Source organism: Elgaria multicarinata, chromosome 4 (genome assembly GCF_023053635.1).
Source record: "Elgaria multicarinata webbii isolate HBS135686 ecotype San Diego chromosome 4, rElgMul1.1.pri, whole genome shotgun sequence".
NCBI classification, from domain to species: domain Eukaryota; kingdom Metazoa; phylum Chordata; class Lepidosauria; order Squamata; family Anguidae; genus Elgaria; species Elgaria multicarinata.
The window spans coordinates 134404631-134432448 of NC_086174.1; the positions used below are offsets into that span (position 1 = coordinate 134404631).

The 27818-nt window shown below is 45.1% G+C and overlaps 1 protein-coding gene and 1 non-coding gene across 2 annotated transcripts in view; both read right to left on the reverse strand.

The window, feature by feature from the left end:
- Positions 1-22658, reverse strand: part of HS1BP3 (HCLS1 binding protein 3) — a 47181-nt gene extending 24523 nt beyond the window's left edge. Inside the window, exons 1-4 of the mRNA XM_063125216.1 lie at positions 22574-22658; positions 19889-20054; positions 11467-11674; positions 10145-10364 (exon numbers count right to left, since the gene is read on the reverse strand). Of these exons, the coding sequence (XP_062981286.1) occupies positions 10145-10364; positions 11467-11674; positions 19889-20054; positions 22574-22614 (635 nt within the window). The 5' untranslated portion in view covers positions 22615-22658. The remainder of the gene's footprint in view (positions 1-10144; positions 10365-11466; positions 11675-19888; positions 20055-22573) is intronic.
- A 191-nt stretch (positions 22659-22849) lies between these two features.
- TRNAS-AGA (transfer RNA serine (anticodon AGA)) lies at positions 22850-22931 on the reverse strand. The gene has a single exon. It is a non-coding gene; the product is annotated as a tRNA-Ser (tRNA).
- Between the last annotated feature and the right edge of the window lie 4887 nt (positions 22932-27818).

Here is a 27818-nt window from a genome sequence, read left to right on the forward strand (position 1 = left end):
CCATCATCTATACAAGCCCCCAGTATCAAGATTCCAAGCCCTTCTACCAGATGCTAAAGAATGAAAAGGTCCTCCGTATAATACACAAAGCTTTATTCAACAAATAAACATCGTTTCACACACCTAATGGGAGTGTGAATGCTAGGAGCTTTCCTCTACGCTAAATTAGCCTAACAAAGCTAGGCAGTTGCCTTTCAACTAAATGGAGAGTTCCCCGATGAGTGGCTACCCTAAGGGACCGCCTCCCACCTCCTCCCAGCTCTGCCCACTGGACCCTGCAGCGGACTCTGGGATCTGTCAACTTTGAAGTCCGCCCCCCCCTCCCGACAGAGGTTGAATTCCCAGGGGCGGGAAGAAAGATGGACTCTGAGCCTTCAGCATCCTGTCTGATAAGCTCCAGGAAAGATTCATCCTTGACTCCTGAATAGTGTTGGAGAATCTCCTCCCCTGCTTCTTGTTTAAGCTGGTATACTTTTGGTCCTGTTCCTTATTCTTCTTATTCAGATTCTGAGTCCGATTCAGGCCTGAAACCCCTTTCCCCACACTAGGGAGAACAGGTGTGATCCTGACACCCAGCTAGCATTTTATTTATTTATTTATTTATAACATTTTTATACCGCCCAATAGCCGAAGCTCTCTGGGCAGTTCACAGACATTAAAACCAGTCCTTCAAATAACCTGGCCCCAAGCTGTTTAGGGCTTTGTATGTTAGTACCAGCATGAGAGGAACTAGAGTTCACGCTCAACTACAGCTTGGAAATTCCAAAAAATACACTTCGCTTTCTTTTAAATTGTTTTAAACTATCCACACATAAACAATTTTCTACTAGAAATGTGGTGGTGGTGATGATGATGATAGGGAAATGTTACAGGTACATCCTGCCTTAAACCATTTAAACATCACAGCCTTCCAGGATGCCTGCGTCAGACTCGAATCTGGGATGTATATAAATCCTTCCCAGGTTATAGTATTATTCATGACCCAGAGTAGGCTTGCAGATAACCACTTGTTTGTGGCAACTAGGGGGGGGAAGTTTTTATAAACGAGAAGACAATTCGCCTCATCAATGCACGTAAGATGGTCTTGTAGTTTTATGGGCTTATTTGCAAGACACTGAAGAACATGTGGAAACTAGGACTTCTAGGCACAGGGAGCCAGATCATAAATGCTCAAACATACTTGGTTTATTTTTTCCTAATGCCATCAGTAAGGGTGAGTGCAAACATTCATGACCAGGATTCTGCTAACCTACATACACTGTCTGCCATGAATAAGCCCTTTTTAAAAACCAAGCCAGTTATTCAATTAAACTCATTAAAGGCTCAGAAAAACAGGCATCTGAAATCCACCCCGTTAACGCTTCCTATTGTCAACGAAACCGCTCTGTGAATCAAATGATTCAACATTTCCTGTTCCTCTGGTGGAGGCCGGCGAGCTGATCGATGAGGTAATGCTCATTTTGAATTCTAATTGAGGGGTTGAGTCATCCTATTATTATAAAGCCCTTAAGACAAAAGATGCTGAAAACTGGGCCCCCACCCCTTAGCTCATTTCCAAAGCTGGAGAAGGAAGAAAGCTTGGATTGTACTGAGCTGTAGTGTGACACTTTATGGTTTTTAAAAAGACCCCCGGCCTATTTCTCACAATCTCAGGGCCAGCCCAAGTCATTTTGCTGCCTAAGGCAGAGAAGCATAGGGTGCCTGCCCAACTCATGCACCCAAGCCAAGTTGCACAGAACCCAAAGCCAGCCAAATTATTTTGGTACACGAGGCAGACAACCCTGGAAGCGCCTCTCCCCATCCCTGACAGTAAAAAAAAAGAAAAAACTACAACAAATTAAGCAACTAACCATTTGATGCTCCTTCATGACACCCTGGCTGAGGCAGCTGCCTCACTCTGCCTAAATGGTAGGGTCAGCCATGAACAAATGCAGATGAGCAGGTAAACCTGTACCTGGACTGTGCCACTTCAGAATGCTAATGGGGACTCACATGGCTGAATGATCCTCCATTCCTCCTGCCCCCTCAACAACAAAACCCCAAACAAACAGCACTCCACATAAAAAACCTAGATGTCACAGAAGGATTTAAGCCTAGCTTTCTCCTCAATGCGCCGGTTTGTTCACAGGGGAGCATTCCATCATGGACAGGTTAACCGCTCCCTCTGCCGCTTGCGTTGTGGGGGAGAAAGGCCTCAGCGATTTTCTATATATCATTATCTCACTCAACACAACACTTTCCCAAGCTGTTAGGGAAAGTAACATCTAACTTTCAAGTCATCTGGTTTCCCACACAGCTGCGAAGGACTGTGTTTATAAAATGCACGATTGCTGCTAAATATATTATGAAAAGAAGCGGAGTGGCGATAGAGACAGTTGCAGGCCTTAAGCTGCTACTGAGCAGCAATACTGACCTGGTCTATGGAAACAGATGATGTGCTAAAACTGTTCCTGAGCTTTGCCACTACAGGCTGCCTGAATGCATATCCCCTCTCCCATATAAAAAAAGCCTTGCACATAGAAAATTAGATCTCAAGTAGGGTGACCATATGAAAAGGAGGACAGGGCTCCTGTATCTTTAACAGTTGCATAGAAAAGGGAATTTCAGCAGGTGTCATTTGTACATATGGAGAACCTGGTGAAATTCCCTCTTCATCACAACAGTTAAAGCCGCAGGTGTCCTGCCCTCTTTTAAATCTGGTCACTCTAGTATAGCTCCTGCACTTTAACTGTTGTGATGATGAGGGAATTTCACCAGGTTCTCTATATATACAAACTACTCCTGCTGAAATTCCCTTTTCTTTGTAACTGTTAAAGATACAGGAGCCCTGTCCTCCTTTTCATATGGTCACCCTAATCTCAAGGAAAGGTTTCTATTAGACTCAACTTTCCCCAGACACACCATATTTCTTTGATTCTAAGACGCCATCGATTGTAAGACGCACACTAATTTCAGTACTACCAACAGAAAAATAAGCTTTGATTCTAAGAAATAATAAATGACCCGCGTTTCTAAGACGCACCCCATTTTTAGAGATGTTTATATGGGGAAAAAGTGTGTCTTAGAATCAAAGAAATACGGTATTAGTTTTCAATCTGAAAGAACGGCTCAGTTCAGACAATACATTTTTCAACGGTGGTTTTAGAACTCCACAGTGGAGTTTTTACACCACCATTGAGAAATGTATTGTCTGGAGGGAAAACTCCACCCCAAAGTCGAGGGGTTGGGTTTTTTTTAGAAAATACTCTCTGTTGAATATCCATGCTGTGCAGAGTAGAGTTCCTGCACAACCGTTGGGTTGTGTGGAGGACTCTGTGGAGTTTCCCGTTGCTTTGAGAGGACTTTTCCCACTGGCTACAGAGTTCTCTGGCAAAAGCAGCGAAAGGAGCGAGTGCCACTCTAGGAAAGCCGCCGGGATTGTTTTTCTGCAGCAATGGCTGGTGGGATACCATCAGGCGGACTGGGGGAAGAGAGAGGGTGGAGAAACTGTCAATCAAATGTCACGTTGCCTTTTACTCAACTCCACGGTAGCCCACAGTCACACAATGGTGGAGTTAGAACATGTTGTGTGGTGAGTACCCCATACAAGCCCAACCGTTGAGTGGAGTTTTCCCACTACATAGAGAAACATGTTGCCTGAACTGAGCCAACATCTCTTTTGGGTGGGTGGGGCAAGGAGCGTTCCTATAGACAACTTCCCCTCCAGTACTACTTTGCAATTCAAAGTAGTACAGTCTAGGACAGTTTTTTCCACCTCATGTACCCTGTGTGTGTAGACCAGGCATGCTTCCAGGTATGATTTTTGCCCTGACTCTTTCATGACATTGCCACCTTTCCCTCGTAGCCCTCACCACTTCTTCACCTTTTTCCTTACTGTGGTAAAATCCATTAAGGAAGAAAAGATGGAATGGCTGCACAGTTCCTTCTGATTGCTAGCGCTAGGAGCCCTCCATCTGGAAGCAGCCAGCCCATAATTCTTTTGAGAGACAGCATGGACCACACTGGCACAACAATATTGCCTTGAAGAAGGAACTTTCAGCCTTGGTTTTCTAGCCCGTAAAATGGGAATAGTAGCCACCTAACTCTGAGCGCCGTTGCAAGGGTGTACATTAGAAAAGCAGGGAAGCACTTTGTAAAGAAGTGCTATATGAATGCATGATAGTACACCATCACAATTTGGACAGCATCTTGCCCTCTTACATGGCAGAATGCTGTCTTGAGAAACTGACTATTTCTCACCTGGGAGGCGATCCTACAATTTGATATTCGACAAAATTAAGGATAAAAAGGGGTTGTCGTACCACACACAGTCAACAGAGGGTTTTCCCCACCCCACTACTATGGTTTTGAAATTACTGCTATGGGCATGCAAGTTGGGCAGACCCTCAATGACAAAACAAGACTAGCTGAGTGTGGGAGTCAGACAATTCATATGGGAAACTGTCTGAATAGAATTAACCATTGCAATGCTAGACTTCAGACCGCTCCAGGGTGGCTTTTCTTATGCTCCTATGTACTAATCACGTAGCAAGTGAGAAATAACTTGTCCTCTGGAAAATATTTGCTATATTGAAACAAATGTGGATACTGACGTTCTCATTACAACGCCTCAGATGTCCTTCTATTTGTAATCTTCAGCATCCATATACAGACGCACAACAAGTTCAATAATAATAATAATAATAATAATAATAATAATAATAATAATAATAATAATAATAATAGAAGAAAGAAAGTGAGAGGAAGAAAGGGACACAGACAAAATACACCTCTCCAGCCTTCCCCTCAAAACACACAGAACCGCTATGGAGAGGGCCGCACATACGCTGTTCAGCTGTCTAGACAAGAACAGAAGAAAGTACAAAAGAAAAGGGGGGAAATACTTTTGAAACTTACAACTACCTTGCAACTATCTGAGAAGACTCTTATAGAACACATTTAAATTATACAGGAGATGAGCCCCCTGGGAACATCTCTGCAAAATCAACTTGTTCAGTTAAAAGCTACTTTCACAATATAATTGTATTGTTGCTATATGTCTGCCTGATAAGAGAATACTGCTGTGCTTGGGAAGGAGGGCAACCAGGCTGGTGCATCGTGGTGTAAGTTGTCATCTGAAAATGGTGGCTTTGGCAAACAGCAGGGACTAGAAGCATGACTGACTCTTGTGAAGGGGCTTTAGAGGACTTTTAGAGGACCTTTAGCAAAGTTTTAGAGGACTTTTAAGGGACTTTTAGAGGACTTTTAAAGCACCTTTAGAGGACTTTTAGAGGACTTTTAAAGGACCTTTAGAGGACTTTTAAAAGACTTTTAAGGGACTTTTAGAGGACCTTAAGCGAACTTTTAGAGGACTTCTAGAGGACTTTTAAAGGACCTTTAGAGGACTTTTAAAGGACTTTTAAGGGACTTTTAAGGGACTTTTAGAGGACCTTTAGCAAACTTTGAAAGGACTTTTAAAGGACTTTTAGAGGACTTTTAAAGGACCTTTAGAGGGTTGGGAGTTCCTGACTGCAAAAGTAGGAATGGAGTATTGGCACATGCAAGGAAAGGGTAGGAAAACGTGCATGCTCCTCCCTTTCTCCCTTACAATAGGTGGAAGGACAAGAGGAAGAGGAGGAGGAAGAGGAGGAGTGCAAGGGTAGAGCTAACGAGAAGGCAGAGATCAGGGGTAGACAACAAGTGGCCCTATTTTATTCTTTTACTACGAAAGTGTTATTAAAAGTCACAGCTTTCTGCCAAAATTTGGTGACAAATCACTACAGAGGCTAACAACGAACAAATTTAGCTTGCCATTCTAAATCCCCTGTAACTATGGAGGCAAACCTAAACTTTTTAAAAAAGTTCTCCCCCTTTTTCAGCAGCATGGCGGCAGTGGGCATGTGGTTCACAGCTGGTTTGGGCAGGGGAAGGGGGGGAGTGGCCCTCTACTCCTGGCAGAGATGTAAAAAACGCAGTCCAGTTCAAAGACAAGCACAGCAAGCCAGGATAAATTGGGCTGAACCAGATATTTGATGAATGCTAACATCCAGTTGTCATTTGCTATGTGCTCAGGCTGGTTAATGGAGCAGCTTTGGTCACTAATGTCCAGGCCCTAGAATTGGATTTTGACGCCTGAACACTGTCATGAAATCACCTTATTATTATTATTATTATTTATTTATATAGCACCATCAATGTACATGGTGCTGTACAGAGTAAAACAGTAAATAGCAAGACCCTGCCGCATAGGCTTACAATCTAATAACCTGCTGCATCGTGCCTTTCGAGTGGCATTCCGCAAGAGAATGAGATTCAAGGAGGCGTTTAAGAACACGCAGCTGCTTGGGCGTGATCGGCATGGGCCATAATTTTTCACACTGCACCAAGGCTGTTTGCAAAGTTCACCCAGGTTTCAGGAGGGTCTTGATGGGCAGGAAAGAAATGACGCTGTTGCGTTGGGATGATGGGCCCTGCTCTGGTTCTAGAGCTCCCCAAGGGTCTTCTGGAGCCTGGCCAAAAGACTTGTAAGGAAACAGATCCACCAGAAACTGAGAAGCAAGCTTATTGTTTGTTTTGGCATTGGGGTATTTATTTATTTATTTATTTTGGTACTACTTATATTTACTGTTAATAGAACATCCAGGAAAATTCACTGCCCAATTCAAAAGACCGTTTTCCTATCCAAAAAAGGGCAGACTCTTCGGAGCATCCGTACAGCTAAGGACAATTGCACAGGAAAACAATGCTTTATCGGGCTTCTCAGCCTAAATAATGATCTAGCTCAGCCTTCCCCAACTGGCTGCTCTCTGGATGACTATTCCCAGCAGCCTCCAGCCAGCCATACTGGTTGCCAGTGGTAGTCCATTACATCTGAAGGGGACCAGACTGAAGATGGCTGAGCTAGCTTATTGTCTGTGGGTTTTTGAAAAGAAAGGAAAAAAAACCTTTAAACCCTCCCTCCGCTGCTCCAGCATGCTGGATTTTAAAATATCAAGGGAACAGTTCCATTTCTGAACAATATAGGAAGTCATTAAATTAATTGTGTTTAAAATACCGCAAGTTACTAGGTAATCACTTAGGACTAAACTAGACATGCCATGGGAGAACTGTGATTGCTTCTCCTAATCTAGTCTCATTTTCCTAAAGCCGTACATTTTCCTCTCCACCGCTGACAGCAACTGGGCTTGGTGCTGGTGATGAGACAAATTGCATCAGGAAATAATTGCAAGGAGAGGGTTAAACTTTTTCCCAGTGCCATGGTCGTTATCAAAAATAACACCCCCGCTTTGTCTTTTGGGAAAATAAAAAGATATCACGTGCCAAGTTTGGTCTCACTCTGAAGATTCAACACATCCACTCTTCTGAAAAAAAGTCCTTTATGGCTGTCGACATTCAGCAACACCCAGTTCTAATCACAGCATTTCTTACCTAATGGCTTAATATTAGAAGTCTGCAGGCTCAAAATTATCACCTATTAAAGTTGTAAAAAAATAAAATGAGTATTACTTTCTAGGGGTGTGCACGGACCCCCCACTCCGCTTCACTTTAAGATCCGCCATTTTCGGATCGGCCCGCTCCGCCCCGCCCCCACTCCGCCTGTGCCCACTCCGCTCCGCTCGGAGCTCCGGATCCGGATCGGAGCTCCGGATCCGGATCGGAGCTCCGGCAACGGCGGCAGAGCCCGGTAAGGAGGAGGGGGGCCTTACCTGCCTCCGTCCGTGGTCCGTCGCCGTCTTCAATTGAGCCCGCGGTTCCACCAGGAAGTCTGGGCCGCAAGTGCGGCCCAGACTTCCTGCTGGAACCACGGGCTCAATTGGAGACGCTGACGGACCGCAGACGGAGGCAGGTAAGGGAGAGGAGGGCGGGGGGGTTACCGGGCCCTGCCGCCATCGCCGCCCATGCGGCGACAGCGGCAGAGCCCGGTAAGGGACCAAGGGGGAGGGGGCCTTACCTGCCTCCATCCGCGGTCCGTCGCCGTCTTCAAATGAGCCCGCGGTTCCACCAGGAAGTCTGGGCCGCAAGTGCGGCCCAGACTTCCTGCTGGAACCACGGGCTCAATTGGAGACGCTGACGGACCGTGGACGGAGGCAGGTAAGGGAGAGGAGGGCGGGGGGGGGTTTTACCGGGCCCTGCCGCCATCGCCGCATGGGCGACAGCAACCGCGGCAGGGCCCGGTAAACCCCACTTACCTTTCCGGCAGAGCTCCGGATCAAGGCGAAGGATCCGCCTTCACCTCGATCCTCTTCGCCACGCTCCGCCGCCCCCCCCAATCCTCTTCGCCTCCGCCTTAAGGGCAGGCGAAGCCCCCCGCTCCGCTACTGCTTCTCCGGTCCGATTAGAAGCGGAGCACATCCCTATTACTTTCTCTCACTTTTTTTGTCTTTCTTTTGTTTTGTTTTCCTGTTTTGCAATAAAACAATGAAACATTTATTTAGACCAGATTTTTGTTTGTTGTTTTTAATGCTTTGGAGTTACAGAGAGCTCTTTGTCAGTCAAGACTCTAGTTGTACAGAGAATACACACACAAAAAGGGCAGGGGGGAATAGAGGCACAATCTAGACAAAAGCTAAGAATTCTAAGGCCCAACTGATTTCTGTTGAACTCAAAGGGGCTAAACCATGCTTACTTAACTTTGGCTAGAACTTGCCTAACTTTTCTCTACGACTAGTCATGACATTCTCACATAAATATTCATGGTGCGGAGAAAGTGGATAGGGAGACATTTTTCTCCCTCTGCCACAATACTGGAACCCGGGTTCATCCCATGAAGCTGATTCGGTGGGAGATTCAGGACAGAGAAAAGGAAGGACTTCTTCACACAGCACAGAGTTAAACGATGGAATTTGCTACCGCAAGATGTAGCGATGGCCAACAATTTGGATGGCTTTAAAAGGGGGTTGGATAAATTCCTGGAGGCAGAGGCTATCAATGGCTACTATTCCCGATGGCTCTATGCTACCTCCAGTAACAGAGACAGTGTGCCTATATGCACCAGTTGCTGGGGACCATGGGTGGGAAGATGCTTTTGCACCGTGCCCTGCTTTGTAGGTCCATGGTTGACAGCTGGTTGGCCACTGTGTGGACAGAATGCTGGACTAGAGTAACCCTCAGTCTGATCCAGCAGGGCTCTTCTTATATTTTTGAGCTCACTTAATCAGTGTGAAGTGGCTGAGGGTGCTGTGTGTTCTTATCTTATGTGAATCTCCCTTGTTTCATACATCAAGCTTCCAAAGGCAGATCTGTCTCAACCTTCTCCTGGAGATCCCTATGGTGATTGAACCTGGAGCCCTCTGCAGGCAAAGTATATGCTTTTGCCCCTGAGCTACTGCCTTCCCCCTTTCATTTGCTCAACTTTTCTTGTTCTGGGGGCATCAGAATAGCTACTAGAATTCTGGAATACATTTCAAAATAATAATAATGAGGCTTGAACTAAGCTTGCACATACTGTATATAACATTGGTGGACAACCTCTGGCCTACAAGGTTGCCCCACCCAGCCCACTAAGGTTTAGGCTCCTTTCGCAAGCACCGCCCCTGGCCTGGAGGCTACCAGAGCTTTGGGAGGCCTTGGGGAGAGGAATCCCCTTCTTATCTCTGATCTATGAGGGTGAGCTGCATGGAGGAGAATCTCCTTATCACAGAAAGCACAAAAATCAAAAAGTGGGAGAGACAGAGGCACAATCTCTAGCAAAGCTGGGCAGCGCATTCGTCTGGTGCTTGCAGTGCCGGACGCAGGAAAGTGAAGGACAAGCGAACCCAGGCTGAGCAGGATCTCCTGCCCTGCACCCTCCACCCAATAGGAGGAGGCGCAGGCTGCACAAAACGGCTTGCTTCTTCTCCAATGAGAGAAGACCCATGTGCAACAATGCCAAGGACCAAATGACATCAAGGGACGTGTGCCCCTGTCCATTTGATGTCACTCAGCCTGTGGAGGGGTAGATGGGTGTCGTCAGGCCCCCACCCAATTCTGATTACCCACCCCAGCTGCTGGGGAACTTGGGTGGGAAGGTGCTGTGGCACCCATATCCAGCATGTGGGTTTCCTATGGGCAACTGTTTGGCCACTGTGTGAACAGAATGCTGGACTAGATGGACCCTTGGTCTGACCCAGCAGGGCTCATCTTATGCTTTTATGTATTTCAGGAGAATAATATGAAAAAGGCATACTTGAGAACACCAAGTGGGTCGACATCATCTTCCTCCTCTTCCTCCTCCTCCACTTCTTTCCCCACTTTAACATCTTGCACTTTCAATGTTTTGAATTCGGGGATCACATCGAGCACCTTTTCCTCCCTGAAGAAATCCAAGGCTTCGTTTTCTTCTTCCTCCTCTTCTTTATCAGGAAGGTTTTTCCCTTTGACGTCAACAACGCTCATGGATCTGGTTCCTGTAAGAGCATGCAATGAAAACAGGATGCAATGATGCAAAACAGCCCACTGTTTTTATTTGCCTACGTCCACCCTATTCGCTTCTAGGTCCACCTTAGTAGCTTCCCTTATATCTGTAAAACCATACATTGATGCGTCATACAGCTACCTTGGCCTGATAGTTATTTGTTGTTTGCTGTGGAATTTCAAAAAGTACCCTAGACACACCGCAATTAAGCCCTTTAGAGCACTTGGAGAAAAACAATCCTTCTCAGCAAAAACAGCAGAGATAGGGTTTTCCTCCCAGTTCAGACACAACAATAACAATGACGTTAAAGCCCAATGTTATGAAGTCTGCTGTGCAGAAGATTAACTACCACTGAGTTTCAACCCTGATTAGAGCCTTTCGTTTCCGCTGCTGTCAAATTAACAAGGCATCCAGTCCTTGCTGCCTTGAGGAAAGAAGTATAGCTCAGTGCATTTAAGCCACACATATCTATGATGAAGAGCTGTGTAGATCCGTCACTGGCAATCTTACCAAATCAAGAGCAGTGTGTATTCTACAATTCCACCATCACTATGTGTAAGTATGGTGTTTGAATTTCGTGGGGAAAAATCAACATTTTGAGGTTTTTAAAATAAAAAATAAAAACCAAGTTCCTAGTCCATTGTGTGGGTCATGCCTAGACTAATCTTAGAAATGTGATATCTACTGGTTATCCAAACCAGTAATTATCACATTTCTATAAAGCTCCTTCCTCTCTACATGACTACCAGATTTGAAATAAATGGTGCAACACAAGAAAATGGATGCAAATTTGTTAAGGCTGCAGACTCCAGATTTTCTTGGACAGAATTTGGGCTACCTTGGTGCAGAATTCTGATCACCCAGATCATCTCTCATATTAATAACTAAGGTCAGCTTTTCTTCTTAGAAAGCAAATAAAAGTGTATTTACACATTACTTTTTAAAGTTATTTGGGCATGAAAACTTAAAGCAAACTTGGCCTTAAAAGCTATAGGGGGTGAATGAAACATAGTTCATTTTTGTGAAAAACTTCCAAGGTTTGAGCCACTGCATATTTGAATACATTACACGGTTTAAGTACATTTTGGAATTACCTAGGAATTCCAGCAATTCAGGGCTTGTTGCTAGATCTGCATCCTTGGAGATAGATCTCATGATCTCATTGAACGCAGTTCTTCGTTCCCGAATATCAGATTCTCCAACGAAGAGCACTTTCCTGGGCAGCGGTGGCAGAGAGGTTTGTGGATGCCGTGTGGCCAGTCTTTGATAAAATTCCTCAATCTCACTGTACTTCTTAGAAACCTATGATAACACAGGCAGAATATTTCCTTTTATGAAACAGCAGATATGGCAAAGCACGTAATGGAGCAGTTAATTCTTCTTGATTCTAGAGTAAAATACATGGTAGTTAGATGTTTTGCCATCATAGAACACAGAACAGTAGAGTTGGAAGGGGCCTATAAGGCCATCGAGTCCAACCTCCTGGTCGATGCAGGAATCATATTGTCTTACTGGGATCCTAGCAAATTGCAGAGCAGCAAATTTGTTCCCCAGTAGCAGTGTTTCTGTATTACAGATCCTCTTCCCCATAGGCCCAGAGGATGAGGTAAATTCCATATGGTATTCTGCTATTCTAGTATGGTAAAATATTTAGAGCGCTGGGCTTTTGTTTGGAAGACCAAGACTGCCACCACTTCCCCTTCACAAGTAGAGAAGATCCTCCTCCTTGTTTCCTGTCTCTAAGCCATGTCAGCCAGCTTGATCTAGCCATACTTTTAATTTCCCACAGTGCCCCTGACCCAGCACAGCTCTGAGGCATTGTGGGAAATTTAAAATTTCACTCAGCTCTGCTTGGAGCACTGCCATCACAGATTTGGTAAGCCTCCCAGGGCCCGCAGATAGAAGAGGGGCCTCGTCAGAAAGCCCCCTTGAAACCTGAAGACAGCCTGTGGAAAACCCAAGATCTGGGACCTAATCCCTGCTCCATCATGAAGCTTGGGAATTGGATTTGAGCAAGTCTTACAAATGAAAGAAGAGTTCAGCATTCTAATTCCAGGATCAGGGATGTCAATGGTTCTAGGAAGCCCACAGGTCAGGCACGAAAGCAACAGCCCTTTCCCCCACCACACACACACACACACACACACACACACACACCCTCCGCCCAGGATCTGAAATTCAGAGGTAAGAATAACAGGGGGGATTCTAAGAAATGGAGAATTAGTCCAAAATACGATTGAAGGGAAATTGGGACAAAGGAAGAAGAAAAGCTATAGCATAAAGCAAAATTGAAAGGGGGCAGAGGGAAAGTGTGGAAATACAGGCAGACGTGAAGGGCTTGTACAAGATAAAAAGGAGTGTAGAGTTGTCCAATACCAATCTACAGATTGGAACAGATGGGAGAGATCGCCTGCGAACAAAATCGAAACAGCCAGTGGGGGCTCAAACTCAGAGGGAAGTATCCAATACCACTGCTTCAATTGTGCTTGTTCCATTGCGCTAGCAGGACCCAGCGCTTGGGCAACAAAAAGATAGCAACCCCAGCGGAAACAAGCAGAAACACAGGTTTCTGAATCAGCTCAGGTCAGTGGAGGTTCCTTCTGGAAGTTATTTTTTATTTATCTATTTATTACATTTATATCCAGCCTTTTTTCCTCCAAGGAACCCAAGGTGGCGTACATAATCCTCCTCCTCTCCATTTTATCCTCACAAAAACAACCCTGTGAGGTAGGTTGGGCTGAGAGACTGTGACTGGCCCAAAGTCACCCAGTGGGTTTCCATGGCCGAGTGGGGACTAGAACCCAGATCTCTCGTCTTCCAGTCCAACACCTTAGCCACTACACCACATTGGCTCTTAGTTCTGCTGACCTGACCAGTTCCAGAAATTAGCACTGCCGCTCATTTCTGGTTGTTTTTTTATCCCCTAGCTCCCTGTCACGCTAGCGGTGGGTCCCAATGGTAGCAGGCGAACTTAAATACTATCCACAGTCTTGAGAGTATGAGCATGTTGGACAGGTGGGGGTAAAGGAAATAAACTGCAAAGTGGCAAGAAAAGATTGCAAAATGGGCATGTGCAAAAAAACACAGAACACACAAAAGAACAGGAGAACTCTTTCCTGGCTAGGAATTGAGGGTGAGCCACACCGATGAAGAGGACGGAAAACCCTGACCGCCATGGAGACGAAGAGAAGTGGCTGTGAGGGTTTGTGTTGCTTCACCTGAAGATGATTCTGGGGTTCCAGCAACGGTGCAATGCTAGCATGGGCAGTGAGTCCAAGCTGCAGAGGCTGTTATATAAATTAGGGGTTTGCACGGACCCCCCGCTCTGCTTCTCTTCCAGATCCGTGATTTGCAGATCGGGCCGCTTCGCTCCGCCCCCGCTCTGCCTATGTCCGCTCCGCTCCGCTGCGGAGCTCCGGATCCGGATCGGAGCTCCGTTCCCCCCCCCCCATAGGCTTGCATTAAGCTAAAAAAGTTTACAACTTTTTTTTCTGTTAAAGTTAGAAACCTCAAGTTTGGCACCATGACACCTCATGGATGTATACACACGCACACCAAGACTCAAGGCAGTCCCATCATCCCCTGATTTTTGGGGAATTTATGAAAATCGGGCACCCCATTCACACCCCTTTCGATAGCTCCGTCAATTTGCACGTTAAAAACCTTAAACTCGCCACCATGATAGCTTATCCAGGGATACACATGCACGCCAAGACTCAAGGGAGTCCCATCATCCCCTGATTTTGGGGGAATTTATGAAAATCGGGCACCCCATTTGTAGACGTGGACTGTTCTCTGACATTTGGACAGATAAAAAAAGGGAAGTGGGCACACTCACAGATGCCATCTAGACCCACAATCATGCCAAGGTACAAGGCAATCCCATCATCCCCTGATTTTTGGCAGAGCTTAAACCTGCAGACAGCTCAATGGGGCCATTTCAAAGGAAATCCCAAGATGCCATGAATTGGGGAGTAGAGATCAACCTAAATATGAATCTTCTTCCACACTTGAAAAATGGATTTAGAACTTCCAAAAGTCTAATTGAGCGCAGGAAGGACTTCTCCCCTGAGTCAAAGCCAGACACAAACCATCCCTGCGAGGCGGGCAGGGGAGCAGGGAAGGAAGGCAGGCAGGCAGCAGACATTTCTTTACCGCCTTTACCCTACTTTTTAAAAAATTCTAGCAAGTGAACCGCACCACGCAGAGAGCTGAGAGTAGGCTCAAAATGACCCCCAGCCATGACTCTCTAAGCACAAGAAGTTTCAGAAAGATAGCTTCAAAAACAACACAGTTATCCCCTTTTCTTTTCCGCCATGCAATCCTATGGGCGAAATGTTTCAAAATGGCGATCGGATCGGTCCGCGGAAAGAGGATCGCTCCTTGCTTCTAGGGGTCCGCGGTCCGCTTCTGGGCAAGGCGGAGCAGGCCAATTCGCTTCTGATTCTCCGGTTCTAATCGGAGTGGAGCACATACCTAATATAAATGGTGTGGGAGAGATAAGAGGGGGAGGCAGGGAAGAAAGAAAGCGGGACGTTTGTGTTATGAAAAATGAGGAGGCCCGAGGCACACTTTGTTTCTGAGGGAGCGGGGGTGGTTACAAAGCTGGGAGATAGATTTATTGAGCTGAAGAGGAGGCACAGTGAAAACGCTGACCTGATGAGTTAGTCCTCTCTAAGCCAAGAGCCAGGCTGAAGTTCAGTAGGTCATCCCTAACAGGCGTTGCGAGTTGAAGCAGCAGGCCAAGATAGGGAATCTGGACAGGAGCAAGAAGGCAAGATGGAAGACAAAGTGTGTGCAAGGGTCAGGAAGAAAAGGATTTGGGCTGTAAAATGATCTCCTCACTTCCTGGCCCAGAATGAGAAGCAAGCAGGAAGAAGAACTTAGAAGCAAATATGAAATGTGCCCACTGGCTGGTTTCAGGAAAAGGCCATTTCTTGGCTAAGCAACAATATTCCGAAGAAGACAGAAAGCCAAGCCAAAGCAGCATTGAAAACTTCATCTCGTCTTGTATGTTAGGAAACTTAATCAGTTTCTCGACTCGTGTCAAACAAACACACACACCCCAACACTCAGTTTAAAATGTTGCATAGCAGCCAATCTGCATTTAGCCTTCCTACCAATACACAAAATATTATTTCACAGAATTATAATTCTCTCCTTCATCCACATCAGATGTAGACAGGGGACCCAAGCATGAACCATCAGCTATCCTGTCTCCAGCTTGAAAACATTCTTTCAGACCCTGTAAGCAAGAAGGAGGGAGGCATTGCGCATCTCAAAAGTGGTGTTTGAGCGCCCTCTTCTGGAATCCCCTGTTGCATACCACTCAGAAGTCACTGGATCACCAAAGGGTCCTCTCACTTCTTGGACTGACTTCTTGGGAGAGTACCATGGGCCTCTGAGGGTACAGAACTCAAAAAGGCCTGGTGGGCTTGCAGAAGCTTGCACCTTGGGATCCAGTCCTACCGCTCTATTTTTCTCTAAAGTTGTACGAGATGAAACAGAACTCCATCAAGTGCCCAGCCCTTTCAAAAGCCCCTCTCATCCGCATCACACAATCAAGTATCTATTAGTTGCCCAGGAAGTTTTTAAAAAGTGCACATGGGGGTGAGGAAGATTAGGCAGGAGATGGGTTCTACGGATGGTGGAGACCTCTACCTTTGCAAAATAAATAAATAAATAAATAAATTAATGGGGTCCAAACAATCTCCTGCATCACTTCCAAACTTGTGCTCAAGGAGGGCTGGAAAGCCATGCTGCCTGCACAACCCCAGAGAATTGCCTGGCAGGCCTCTTGCTTTCCCTTGCCTAACTCAATGGCCCTGTTCAGACAACACGCTAAACCATGATGGTTAAACGTCTTGAGCTGAACATTATGGCTTAGCATATCATGAGAATCATAAGGTTAAGACTTTCCTCTTTGCCCAGGCATATAGTGGCACATCTTAATTACCCACATGTTTAGTTTTTTAACGGTTTTTAATGCTTTATGTGTGTATGTTCTGTGTTTTAGAATTTTAAATTTTGTATACTCGTTTTTATCTTAATTTTAGAATTTCTGTAAACCGCCCAGAGAGCCCTGGCTATGGGGGCGGTATATAAGTGTAATAAATAAATAAATAAATAAAGTGTCATGTGAACCATTTCTAACCGTGGTGGCTACATAGTCATGGTTTAAACACGCTCACTAAGCCCTTGCTGCAAAAGGGTTAGCAGCCTAACCCTGGTTTAGCATGCTGCCTGAACAGGCCCAATATCTGCAAAGGGAGCCAAGCCCAAGGTAATCCTCAGAAGGTGATGGACTCTCCTTTGTTAGAGGTTTTTAAGCCAAGGCTGGAGGGCCACCTGTCAAATACGCTGCAACAGTGGAGGTCCTGCATCAGTAGCGGGTGGGACTAGACGCCATTTGAGGTCCCTTCCCACTCTGTAATTCTGTGAAGCACCCACAATTGCTCCAGGAGTGAAGGGAGGCTACGCTTTGATGGAGCGCAGGAAGAACGTTATCGGGCCGAACCTATTCCCACATTGCCAAGAGAATAGAAACTCTTTCACCCAGATGGCTGCATTCCAGAAGGGTGTGGGTTTTTTGGGGGGGATGGTGCATTCCAGTGGTGGGTGGGGCTAAGGCAAAAGGAGTGGAGTCAAAATACTAAAAATACAAGCTTGAAGTTCTTACTGCCCGTCACTAAGCCTTTGTAGAGGCATTTCAACCTTTTAGAATGGGGAGAAACCTGAACAAAAGCCAGGTATCCACCCAACGATTGGTGGCTGAGGGAAAGGGGGCGGGGCCATCTGGAGGACCCCAGAGGACTGGAGTAGGACCCCAGGAGAGCCGGATTTGGCTTCTGGGCTCAAGGTTCTGTACCTGTGCACTATGCCAACCGAAGCCACCCCTGTTTACCTTTGCACCAGAGTGTCAGCTGAGTGTTTCTGCAACCCTGAGGGAAGGAGTTAGGGATTAGTTCAGGATGGGGTGGGGTGGGGAGGCAAGTCAACCTGCTGCTCTATATTCTCACACACTGCCTCAAACGAATCTCCTTTTGGGATAGGAGTTCGCTGAAATACTTTGCTGATTCCCACCACTAAGGCACCCAACAGCTGAGGGGATTTCTCAGCTACCCCTCCTGCACAGGATTAACAGGCAACAGAGGAGGAGGAGGAGGAGGAGGAGGTGGAGATTTTAGGGGTTGAGTTAACAAGAGACAAGGGAAGGGAAGGAGTGACTTGAGTGTGTGTGTGATTACGCATGTGTGCAGAAACAGATGTGTGTGAGAGAGGGGTGTGTGAGCAAGAACAAAAATCTGCAGTTTATTAGCAGGCCTTCACTTGTACTTTAATATTTAAATTTCCTGACCTGTCTCAAATTAATTATGGTCCTCTGCTTATTTTAACTGAAAAAATGTTTTTTAGGTTTAAAATGGTAAAATCAGGCAGGATTTTACTAAGTGTGTTGCCATGTGCGCGCGCGCGCACGTATGTATATGTATACACACAGAGAGATTTCAGTGCTTAGCAAAGTGGAGCTGGCAAATTCTGTTTTGAACAGATTTGGATAATTTAACAGGGCATAGTGAAATAAAATATCTTTTCACTGTACAGCTATATATTTTTTAAGAAAAAAAATCATCTCATATAATCCCCCCAATCAGTGTATTTCCTTCTTCTCCCCCCACAAAGTTCTACGAAAAGCTCTCAACCCAAAACTTTGTAATATTAGCTGCACATGGCCAAACTATTTAAGGTATTTGACCATGTCAGTGCTTGGGTGACCCATAAATATTTCACTGGATAAAAATACCATTCCTACAGAGTGGAATGTTTTAATTCATTCTTTCCTTAGAAAGGGATGGAAGTCAAAGCAGCCAGAGTGTCTAATAAGGTACCATGACCAACATAGCACAGCTTAATGAAAAAACTGCAGCTAAAGAAAACTTCCCAGAACCCAAAAGAGGCAGAAGGATTATTCACAAGAATTAACCCCACTTGATGGCATTAAGTGACTATTTCCAAGTGTGAAGGAGCCATGATAGATCATTCTCCTCATGTTACCTCAATTGCAAAGCTTTTTAGCAGCAAGAGTTCACACATTCGGACAAGAGTTATCAAGTGATGAGAAATCAAGGCGTGTTTCCCACACGCATGTCCAAAATGTGTCTTCTCTACACTTGATGACTGACAGCTGACTGTGAGAACTGGATCCAGTGAAAAGTATCACTTTTGAATCAACCTGCAAGTTATGTCTTCAGTGTTATATCTGTGACAATCCATTCACACATAAGATCCACTGTCTGATGTTGCAGTGGTCAAGTGATGGGCACAAATGCATGAACCAGTCCACAACTATCCATTAAAACAAAAGGCCAAAGAAACCAGTGGTTCCCACAACTTGCACACGAAAGGTCAAAGTCTTCCTTTGCCTTCTAAAATGGAGTTCTTGCTTCTTATACTGGGTCTACTAAGGCAATATTTATATGCATTCTTAAAAACAAGGATCCCTGTATAAATGGCAGATTTCTTCATAGCCATCTCATTCAAATATTTTCCGTTTCCAGCCCAATATACACACTTTTCTGGAGGGAATACATAGGACAGAAATGAGTATGTCAGAAGTCAAAGCAAACTCATAGCAGTGGTCAAGCATCCAAAAATTGAAGTGACTACGATTTTCAGCACGGGCGTTTGGGAACAGATTTGCTCTATTGGTCCCAGTGGACAGTAGATGCAAAATACCTATGGTGACTTTTTGACTGAACCAATTGTCATAGCTCAAGAGTATATAATCTGTCAATACAATCTGGGCTACACAATTTCAGCCTGTAGACTGACATCATGGCTAATCATAGTCATTAGACATGTGACATATAAAGTCACATGAACAGATTCCTTTTGTATAAGAATACGGTAGCGAAAATGGCTTATTACTCAAGATCTACCAAACTGGAGCTTGAGCAGTGTAGACATGTGAAAATGTTTAAGCTCCTAAAAAGTTTAAAGCTCGAGCTTTGGGCAACTTGGGAAGGAAGAAGGGAGAGGGATGAGGCAAAGGGCAGGTTAATGCATATGCCCTAAACTGTGCATGTGGGCTAAACTGTGGGCTTTTAGAGTGTGGGGCCAATAAAAGGACAGGCAAAGAATGTTGGGAAAGGGTCTGAAGAAAAGTCAGTTGGTGATAGTTAGAGTAAGAGAAAGAAAAGTTGAGGAGAAAAAACGGAAAGGATACCAGAGGAAGAAGGGGGGATCTTACATCACATGTTTTGTAAATTAGACTTCAAAAAATGGTAACTGATGTTTTTAAAAAGAATATTTTCCACCTTTGCCAACTTATTTGTAGTACACTTATTTTAAAAGTGTGAAGTTGTTCCAGTTGCAAGGAAAATAGGCAAACGTATTTTTATCCAAGCATTCCCTGATTACTAGCCCCCATGGTGATACAGGATTTGCACTAGTATATTAATAATGTTATTCATTCTATATCATACACACATACACTCCAACCAATAAATAACTGATTACCATAAACTGAATGATGTCTTCTGGTTTGTGCTTTGCTGATTTAAATGCAGCCAGCTGGGTAACTACTACAATATTATATTCCACATGACCAGACATCATCTTTCCCCGGATTTCCTGGTACTCTGGGACTGACAGGTCTATCCCTGTGTGGCCATTTTGAAGAGGTCTGCAAATGTAAACACAGAGGGTTTAGTCAAAGATTGGCCAAATTATAATGTTAGCAGACTCCCAACTTCAATCCCAGTTTCTGTCCCACAGGCTTTTATGGCAGGACTAAAGGTTTAAATCTGTACAATTCAGAGCATATATCAGCATCAGAGAAGTAAAGGGCGACTCTGCTATACTGGGGTTGTGGATCAGTAAGCTAAACCTAGCACACTTTAAGAGAAGGAAGAAGAGAAAGCTCAGGAATGTTCACAGATGAGGACAATCAGGCTCTCCTGTGCTCCATAGTAATAAAGAATGCAATGTTTCCCTCCTATTGCATCATTTTATTATTTTTTTATCCCACCCTTCCTCCAAGAAGTTTACAAGATCGCCACCCAATTTTATCTCCACCCAACAACTCTGCAACACTGAGAGATAGCAACAGGCCCAAGATCACCCATTCGTCTCTAATATTTTTTATTTTTGGCCTAGGTACATGCCCTCGACAGTGTCTTGCACCCAATCAAGTGTTCGGCCCAATCCAGTTCTATGCCACCTGAAAGAGGACAGGGGAGTAGCACGTGGTGTCTCCAAAGCTTAGTTTGAGGTACACCCCGTTGTTTTTATACTTTTGGTGGTTTTAACTTTTTGTGCATTTGTTTTTTAATGTTCACTGTTTTTAACTTTTGTAAACCACCCAGAAAGCTTTGGCTATGGGGTGTTATATAAATGTAATAAATAAATAAAGCTGTGCAAATGCCCTCCTAGCCACCACCAGGCCCTGGACATCCAGGTTCAAGGCCAGGTCCAAGAGTACACACAAACTGTGAGCCTGAGTTTTCAGGGGAAGTGTAACCCCATCCAGCACAGGCTGACTCCCTATCCCCTGATCTGCCTTTTGACTACAGACGGGAAACTCCTTGGGGACAAGAACCTTTTGTCTTGTACTCTATAAAGTCCCAGGAATATTGATCGCCCATTATTATTATTGCTCAAAGTCTTGTTAGTTTCATAATCATGAAACTAACAAGACTTTTCTCTCCTCCCAGGCATTTAACAGCACTTAACGGCATATGCTGAGTTTTTTAACTGACCCCAGAATAGTTGTTTTTAAATGGATATTGTCTGTTTTGTTTGTATTTTATGCTTTTTATCGTTTTAAAATTTGTATATTTCTTTTTAATGTTCACTGTTTTAAACTTTTGTAAACTGCCCAGAGAGCTTCGGCTATGGGGTGGTATATAAATGTAATAAATAATAATAATAACAACAGTGCAAATCTACAAATGTCTACGCAAAAATAAGTCCCATTGTAAGCATGTATAGGATTACAACCTGAAGAAAGTGTTTCGATTGAAGGAAGAGTATAACTGATGTCATGCAAAGGATGTCCAATGAGCAAGATAAGACCTCACAAACCATTTCAATACAGATTGCAGGGGGGTGGAGGAAGACCTCCATACATTTTGGGCTACAACTCTGAACATTCCTGACCACTGGCCATGCTGGCTGGGGCTGATGGGTGTTGATGTCCAAAAGATTTTGGCAGCACCAGCCTGGGAAGGCTGCTATACACACTTAACAGGGCGTACACCCAGAAAAACTCGGTCAATTGCACTATAAAGACTGTAAAAATTAGGGTTGCCAACTCCCTCACCCCTGGAATGGTTCTAGGTGAAGATTTTCCTAAGTGAAGTTTTTCCTAGGTGAAGATTTTCCTAGAACACAGATGCAACACAGGGGGTGAGCAACTCTTGGCCCTCAACTCCCAATAGCGTTAGCTATCACAGTCAATGGTGAGGCCTAATGGGAGTTGTAGGCCAAAACATCTGGAGTGCCACAAGTTGCCCAGCCCAGCTGCTGAATACATTTCTCTTGGTCAAGCAGAAACCATTAAAGACAAAAAGAAAAAAGAAAAAAAAGGGGGGGGTGGACCATATGTCAACTGTGACAGACTGGACAATTGTCCATGGGTGACAGACATCAGTGATGGGCCACGGACCTGGGCGATGAGTGGAAAGAGCACAGCAGGAAAATATTGTAGAGGAGGGAGAGGGTGTTTTTGGAGGAGGCAAATATCATGGAGTGAGGTTATTAAGTAACTGAATAATTTGCTGGGGGGGGGGGGGAAGCCGCTTCAGAAGGGGTAGTCAGAGCGCTCCCTAATGGTAGAAGAACCCCACCCCACCCCACCCCACCCCATCGCACCAGGAGGGGGCAAGATCCCCGCCGCGGGTGATAGGAAAGGGAGTAGAAGGGAGGAGGATAAACTCCTTGAGAAGAGGCTGGTCCTCATGAACTTGAAAAGACGGAAGCACAGCCAGCTGCTCCCAGGGGCGGTGCTAGGCCTGGGGCGTGCAGGCATCTGGTGGGTCCCGGGCAAAGGAGGTGACCTGCCCGGAGGAGAGGGGCGGCACAACCAGGATGCCTTGCAGGGAGGGAGAGAGGGAGGTCTGGCTGCAAGCTGGCTGGCCCGGAGGCGCGTGCGGGAGCAAGTCCATGCCTCTCGGGCCAGCCCCGCATCCCCCCCCCCCTTACCTAGTGGTGACCAACACAGCAGGCCCCGGGCTCTGTTGCATGGTGCTGCCCCTCCCTTCCAAGACCGCCGCTTCCTGCCTGCCTGCCTGCCTGGCTGCCCAGCGCCGCGCAGGCTCCGCCGCTCGTGTTGCAAGGCTGGGCGGAGATCCGGGAACGCTATGCCACGGCGGCCCCTTCCGCCGCGTCTCCCTTCCGAACCCTGCCTCTCTAACCCTTTCCTGCCAGCTGGGATTCGGCCAACCCATTAAAAGCGTACCCGTATAAAAATGAGTACTCCGTAGTCGGCAGGATTCGAACCTGCGCGGGGAGACCCCAATGGATTTCTAGTCCATCGCCTTAACCACTCGGCCACGACTACTCCTAGCGGGGGAACATGTCCCAGCAAGTGTTTTTAAATTCCTCCTCCTCACCTTTGCTCTTCCTACCAGGTTGTCTTCCAGGCCGGTGTTTGCATCTCGAGGGAAGAGAGTGGAAGAAAAAAATCTATTCGTCCCGACACAATGTCTTCCTCCGTGCTACACTGTCTCCTCCTAAAAGCGCAATGCTAACTGCCTGTACTGAAAAGAGCGCCTGCTCTTTTGTTGCAGGAACTACTTGGTTGCATACAACAAATTGTACTGGACTGTATTCTGCCAGGATCGTCAGCGTTGCTCATGGGATACTCATGGGATTCGCAGATCCCGAACCCGCTGCAATATCGGGTTGTTGTTGTTGTTTATTTGTTCAGTCGCTTCCAGCTCTCGCAGCCATAGGTTACAACGGGGAATACCGTTGCTTTAACTATGCGGACCTTTGTTGTCAGTGTGGTGTCTCTGCTCTTAACTATTTTATCAAGATTTGTCATTGCTCTCCTCCCAAGAAAGAAAGAAATATCGGGTAGTGGCAGACAATGCCTTGATTCTAATCTCTTACTGGAAAGCCTTGTTATTTAAGATCGCTGCCTTTGGCTGTAACACGCAATCCGTGTACTTGAAAGTAGCTCCCACTGAGTTCAATGGGATTTACTCCCAGGTAAAGCTTTGTTGTCCTTTCCCCACTACACACCCACAGCTGTTGGGGACAGTGTAAAAGATGGAACGGGACAGAACAGGCCTGAACGACCCCTTAATATTAATAATAATAAAAAAAAATATACCAAAACAGTGGCATGTGTTAGCAACACTTGGGAACAATATTTTAGGACTAAAACCATTGCAATATTATATCACTATTAACCCCAGAACTCCCAAAACAACGTCCGGAACAGAATGGGATGGCCGGAACGGCCACTTCTGAAGGTGATATCAACCAAACTCACTAGTCACACATAACTCCATGGCAGGGATGCAATAAGAGCAAGGAAAGGTGAAATCCTTAACGAACTATCATATCATACTCAACAAAAAGTTAAGGATATATATACAGTGAAATCATAATATGTAATATACAAAAATAAAATAAAGATTAACAATGATATTGCATTAAAAGTGCAATAACATATTGCACAGACCAATGTATAGCTAAAACAACATAGAAAAAGGCCAAACACGTTTCAACAAGAGGTCTTCGTCAGTGGCCAATGCGGGGATTGGTATACAATAAGCCACAAAACGTCCAAAGAAACTGTGTTCCGATACCCGTTCCGCACATAGTCCATATTGCGCAAAACCGGCCGAAACAGCAGCTTCCAAGTGAAATAAGTCAACCAAACTCACCAGACACATATTACTAGGTGGGACAGATACAATAAGCTCCAAATATTGCACAAAAACCATGTTGTAATACCCTTTCCGGGCCAAAGTCCATATTGCACAAAATGGGCCAGAACGGCAACTTTCAAATGAAGTAAGTCAACCAAACTCAACAGACACAAATTACTAGGTAAGCCTGATATAATAAGCACCATAAGCTCAACCAAAACCACGTTCCGATACACGTTCCGAGCGATAGTCCATATTGTGCAAAGCTTCCTAGTGGGGTAAGTCAACTAAACTTATCAGACACAAAGTACTAGCTGAGACTGATATAATAAGCGTTCCGACCCATTTGGCCTGATACGGACTTTGGGACATTACGCCAGTCCTTTTACAACTTCATTGGCTGCCAGTCCAGGTCCGGGCCCGATTCAAAGTGCTGGTATTAACATTCAAACCCCTAAATGGTTTGGGGCCAGGTTATTTGAAGGAACGCTTCCTCCCGTATGTACCTGCCCAGACCTTAAGATCATCTACAGGGGCCCTTCTCCGTGAGCCCCTGCCAAAGGAAGTGAGGCAGGTGGCTACTAGGAGCAGGGCTTTCTCCGCTGTGGCACCCCGGCTGTGGAATGAGCTCCCCAGAGATGTCCGCCTGGTGCCTACACTGTACTCCTTTCATCGTCAGCTGAAGACCTTTTTATTCTCGCAGTATTTTAACACTTAATTTTAACTTAAATTTAAATTTTACTGTTCTAATTCTGTATTTTAATCTTATATCGATTTCTGCTGCGTGGTTTTATCCTGGTTGTGCTTTTTATACTGTATTTTGTGTTTGTGTTTTTAGACTGTTGGTTGTTTTATTATGGTTTTAATTTTTGTGAACCACCCAGAGAGCTTCAGCTATTGGGCGGTATAAAAATGTAATAAATAAATAAAATAAAATTGGCCCAGAACAGGTATCGGAACGTGGTTTCGGTGCAATATTTGGAGCTTATTATATCAGGCTCACCTAGTAATATGTCTGATGAGTTTAGTTGACTTACCTTCATAAACTTTTCAGGTTATGTAAAACCACGCACCCCAATTACTCATTTAGAATGGTAGAATGTATTTTCTATTGATAACCCTGTAAATTTCCGTTTTGTCTCTTCCTTTCTGAAGGTATTGGAATTGCCTGTGCTTTCTCCTGTCCTATCTGAAGGTACACAACAAAGCCCCCTACTACTATAGGAGTGTGACTTACAAGATGAAAATTTTGTTACGGAGCTCCCACTAACAAACTCCCGTTTCCTCCGCCTGTTCACTCCTCTTCTCTGCTTCTGCTCAGCTTGGAATCAGGAATGAGAATGAAATTCCCCGCCCACTCAGCAGCTCCCTTGCCTTCGGGCTCCCTTGCCCATCATGCACTGAGGGGTGGCTGTGGCTAATCCCCACACAGAAGGCACTGTGGGCTTTTGGTAGCCATTCGGCTTGCCTGCCCACCCTCTGCCCTGTCTAGGGATGCCTCCGCCTTGATGACAAGAGTGAGGTTGGACAGTGGAAGGGCTGTGTTTGCTTTGCTCCAGCCTAAATAGGTAAGTCCCTGAATTTTAAAATGTGGTGTTTCACAGGAAAGCCCTGCGGTGGCTTCAAAGTGGCTGCTGTCTCTCAGCGCCACGAGACATGTTGGACTACAATCCCCATCATCCCTAGCCAGGCTTGCTGGGGATGATGAGTGCTGTAGTCTGACACATCGGGAGGGCATAGGGTTAGAGGAGGCTGATCTGTCTCATCTACGTCTGGCTTACGGTTATGAAACCCAGATGTGAACCTGCAGGGAGATTTTTATATCAGGTCTTCTTTGGTTGAATTGCTAGATTTAAAGTCTGCTGTTTTATAATGTGGGAATACTATTGATAGTCCAGCAAGGCAGCCTTTTAAACCTGCTCACATAATCTCGAAGCAGGCTGTATTTATGGCGGAGATGCTGGAAGAATTTCCCCATCTCTCTCCCCCTCCCCCCTGCAATCTTAAACATTTCATTTGTATGTCATGAGGGATAAGTCAGGACCAATCAAGACAAACCCTTAAGCAATCCCTGTTGGAAGATAAACTTGCCACTGGCCTGGCTTGAGGCCTCCTGAAGTTATGATGCCTATTTCTGGCAAGCTTTGGGGGTCTGCATAAATCACGAGAAAATTTCACAGCACCGGGAAAAGGAGAAGAAATCTCACATTTCCCCATTTGCCACAGATTAGTACAAGACACTGTTTCTATCCCAACAAATCTGTCTTTATTACTTACATTGGCTAGTAAAAGAATACATTGGGAGTTATTAAAAAAAAAAAAGGGTGGGGGAGGCTGGTTGAATGATTCCCACCGCAATCCTACACATGTCTACTCAGATGTAAGCTCTGGAGGGTTCAACGGCAATTACTCCCTGGTATTATTATTTTTATTTATATATTTATTTTATTTCATTTCTATACTGCCCAATAGCTTTATTCACAACAGAATAAAGTGTCTTGAACTTCAGAAACAACTATATCAGGCCAATGATGAATCATCACCCAAAAGCAGACGTGGTTCTTATGTAACAATGGATGAAAGTTTATCCAGTCCAGTTGCACAGTAAAAAAAAGACAAAAGAAAGAACAAAAATTACCGTATTTCTTCGATTCTAAGACACACTTTCCCCCCATATAAACTTCTCTAAAAACGGGGTGCGTCTTAGAATCATGAGTGCGTTTATTATTTCTTAGAATCAAAGCTTTTTTTTTTTCTGTTGGTGGTACTGAAATTAGTGTGCGTCTTACAATCGATGGCGTCTTAGAATCGAAGAAATACGGTAGGAAGAATCTAACCTCACTACCTCTGTGGATCCTGCTGCAGCTGGGTCGTTTTAGGCTCTGGGCTTAATAAGAACATAAGAAGGGCCCTTATGAACATAAGAAGGCTCCATCTAGTCCAGCACTCTGTTCGCACAGTGGCCAACCAGCTGTCGACCAGGGACCAGCAAAGCAGGACGTGGTGCAACAGCACCCTCCCACCCATGTTCCCCAGCAACTGGTGCACACAGGCTTACTGCCTCAGATACTGGAGGTAGCACATAACCATCAGGCCTAGTAGCCATTGATAGTCTTCTCCTCCAGGAGTTTATCCAACCCCCTTTTAACACCATCCAGATTGATGGCCATCACTACATCTTGTGGTAGTGAGTTCCATAATTTAACTATGCGCTATGTGAAGGAGTCCTTCCTTTTATTTGTCCTGGATCTCCCACCAATCAGCTTCATGGGATGACCCCGGGTTCTAGCATTTTGAGAGAGGGAGAGAAATGTCTCCCTATCCACATTTTCCATATCATGCATAATTTTGTTCACCTCTATCATGTCTCCCCTTAGCCTCCTTTTTTCCAAGCTAAATAATCCCAAGCTAAATAATCCCTTCCCTCATGATTTTATGGGGTGGATGGGTAGAGGAGAGGGTTTAGACATAGATCTGTATTACTTCAGTTGTGAAGCATGCAACCAGCATTTTTCTTCTTCCTCCTGATATGTTAGAACAGCAACAAGAACATCCTTTACCAGCGG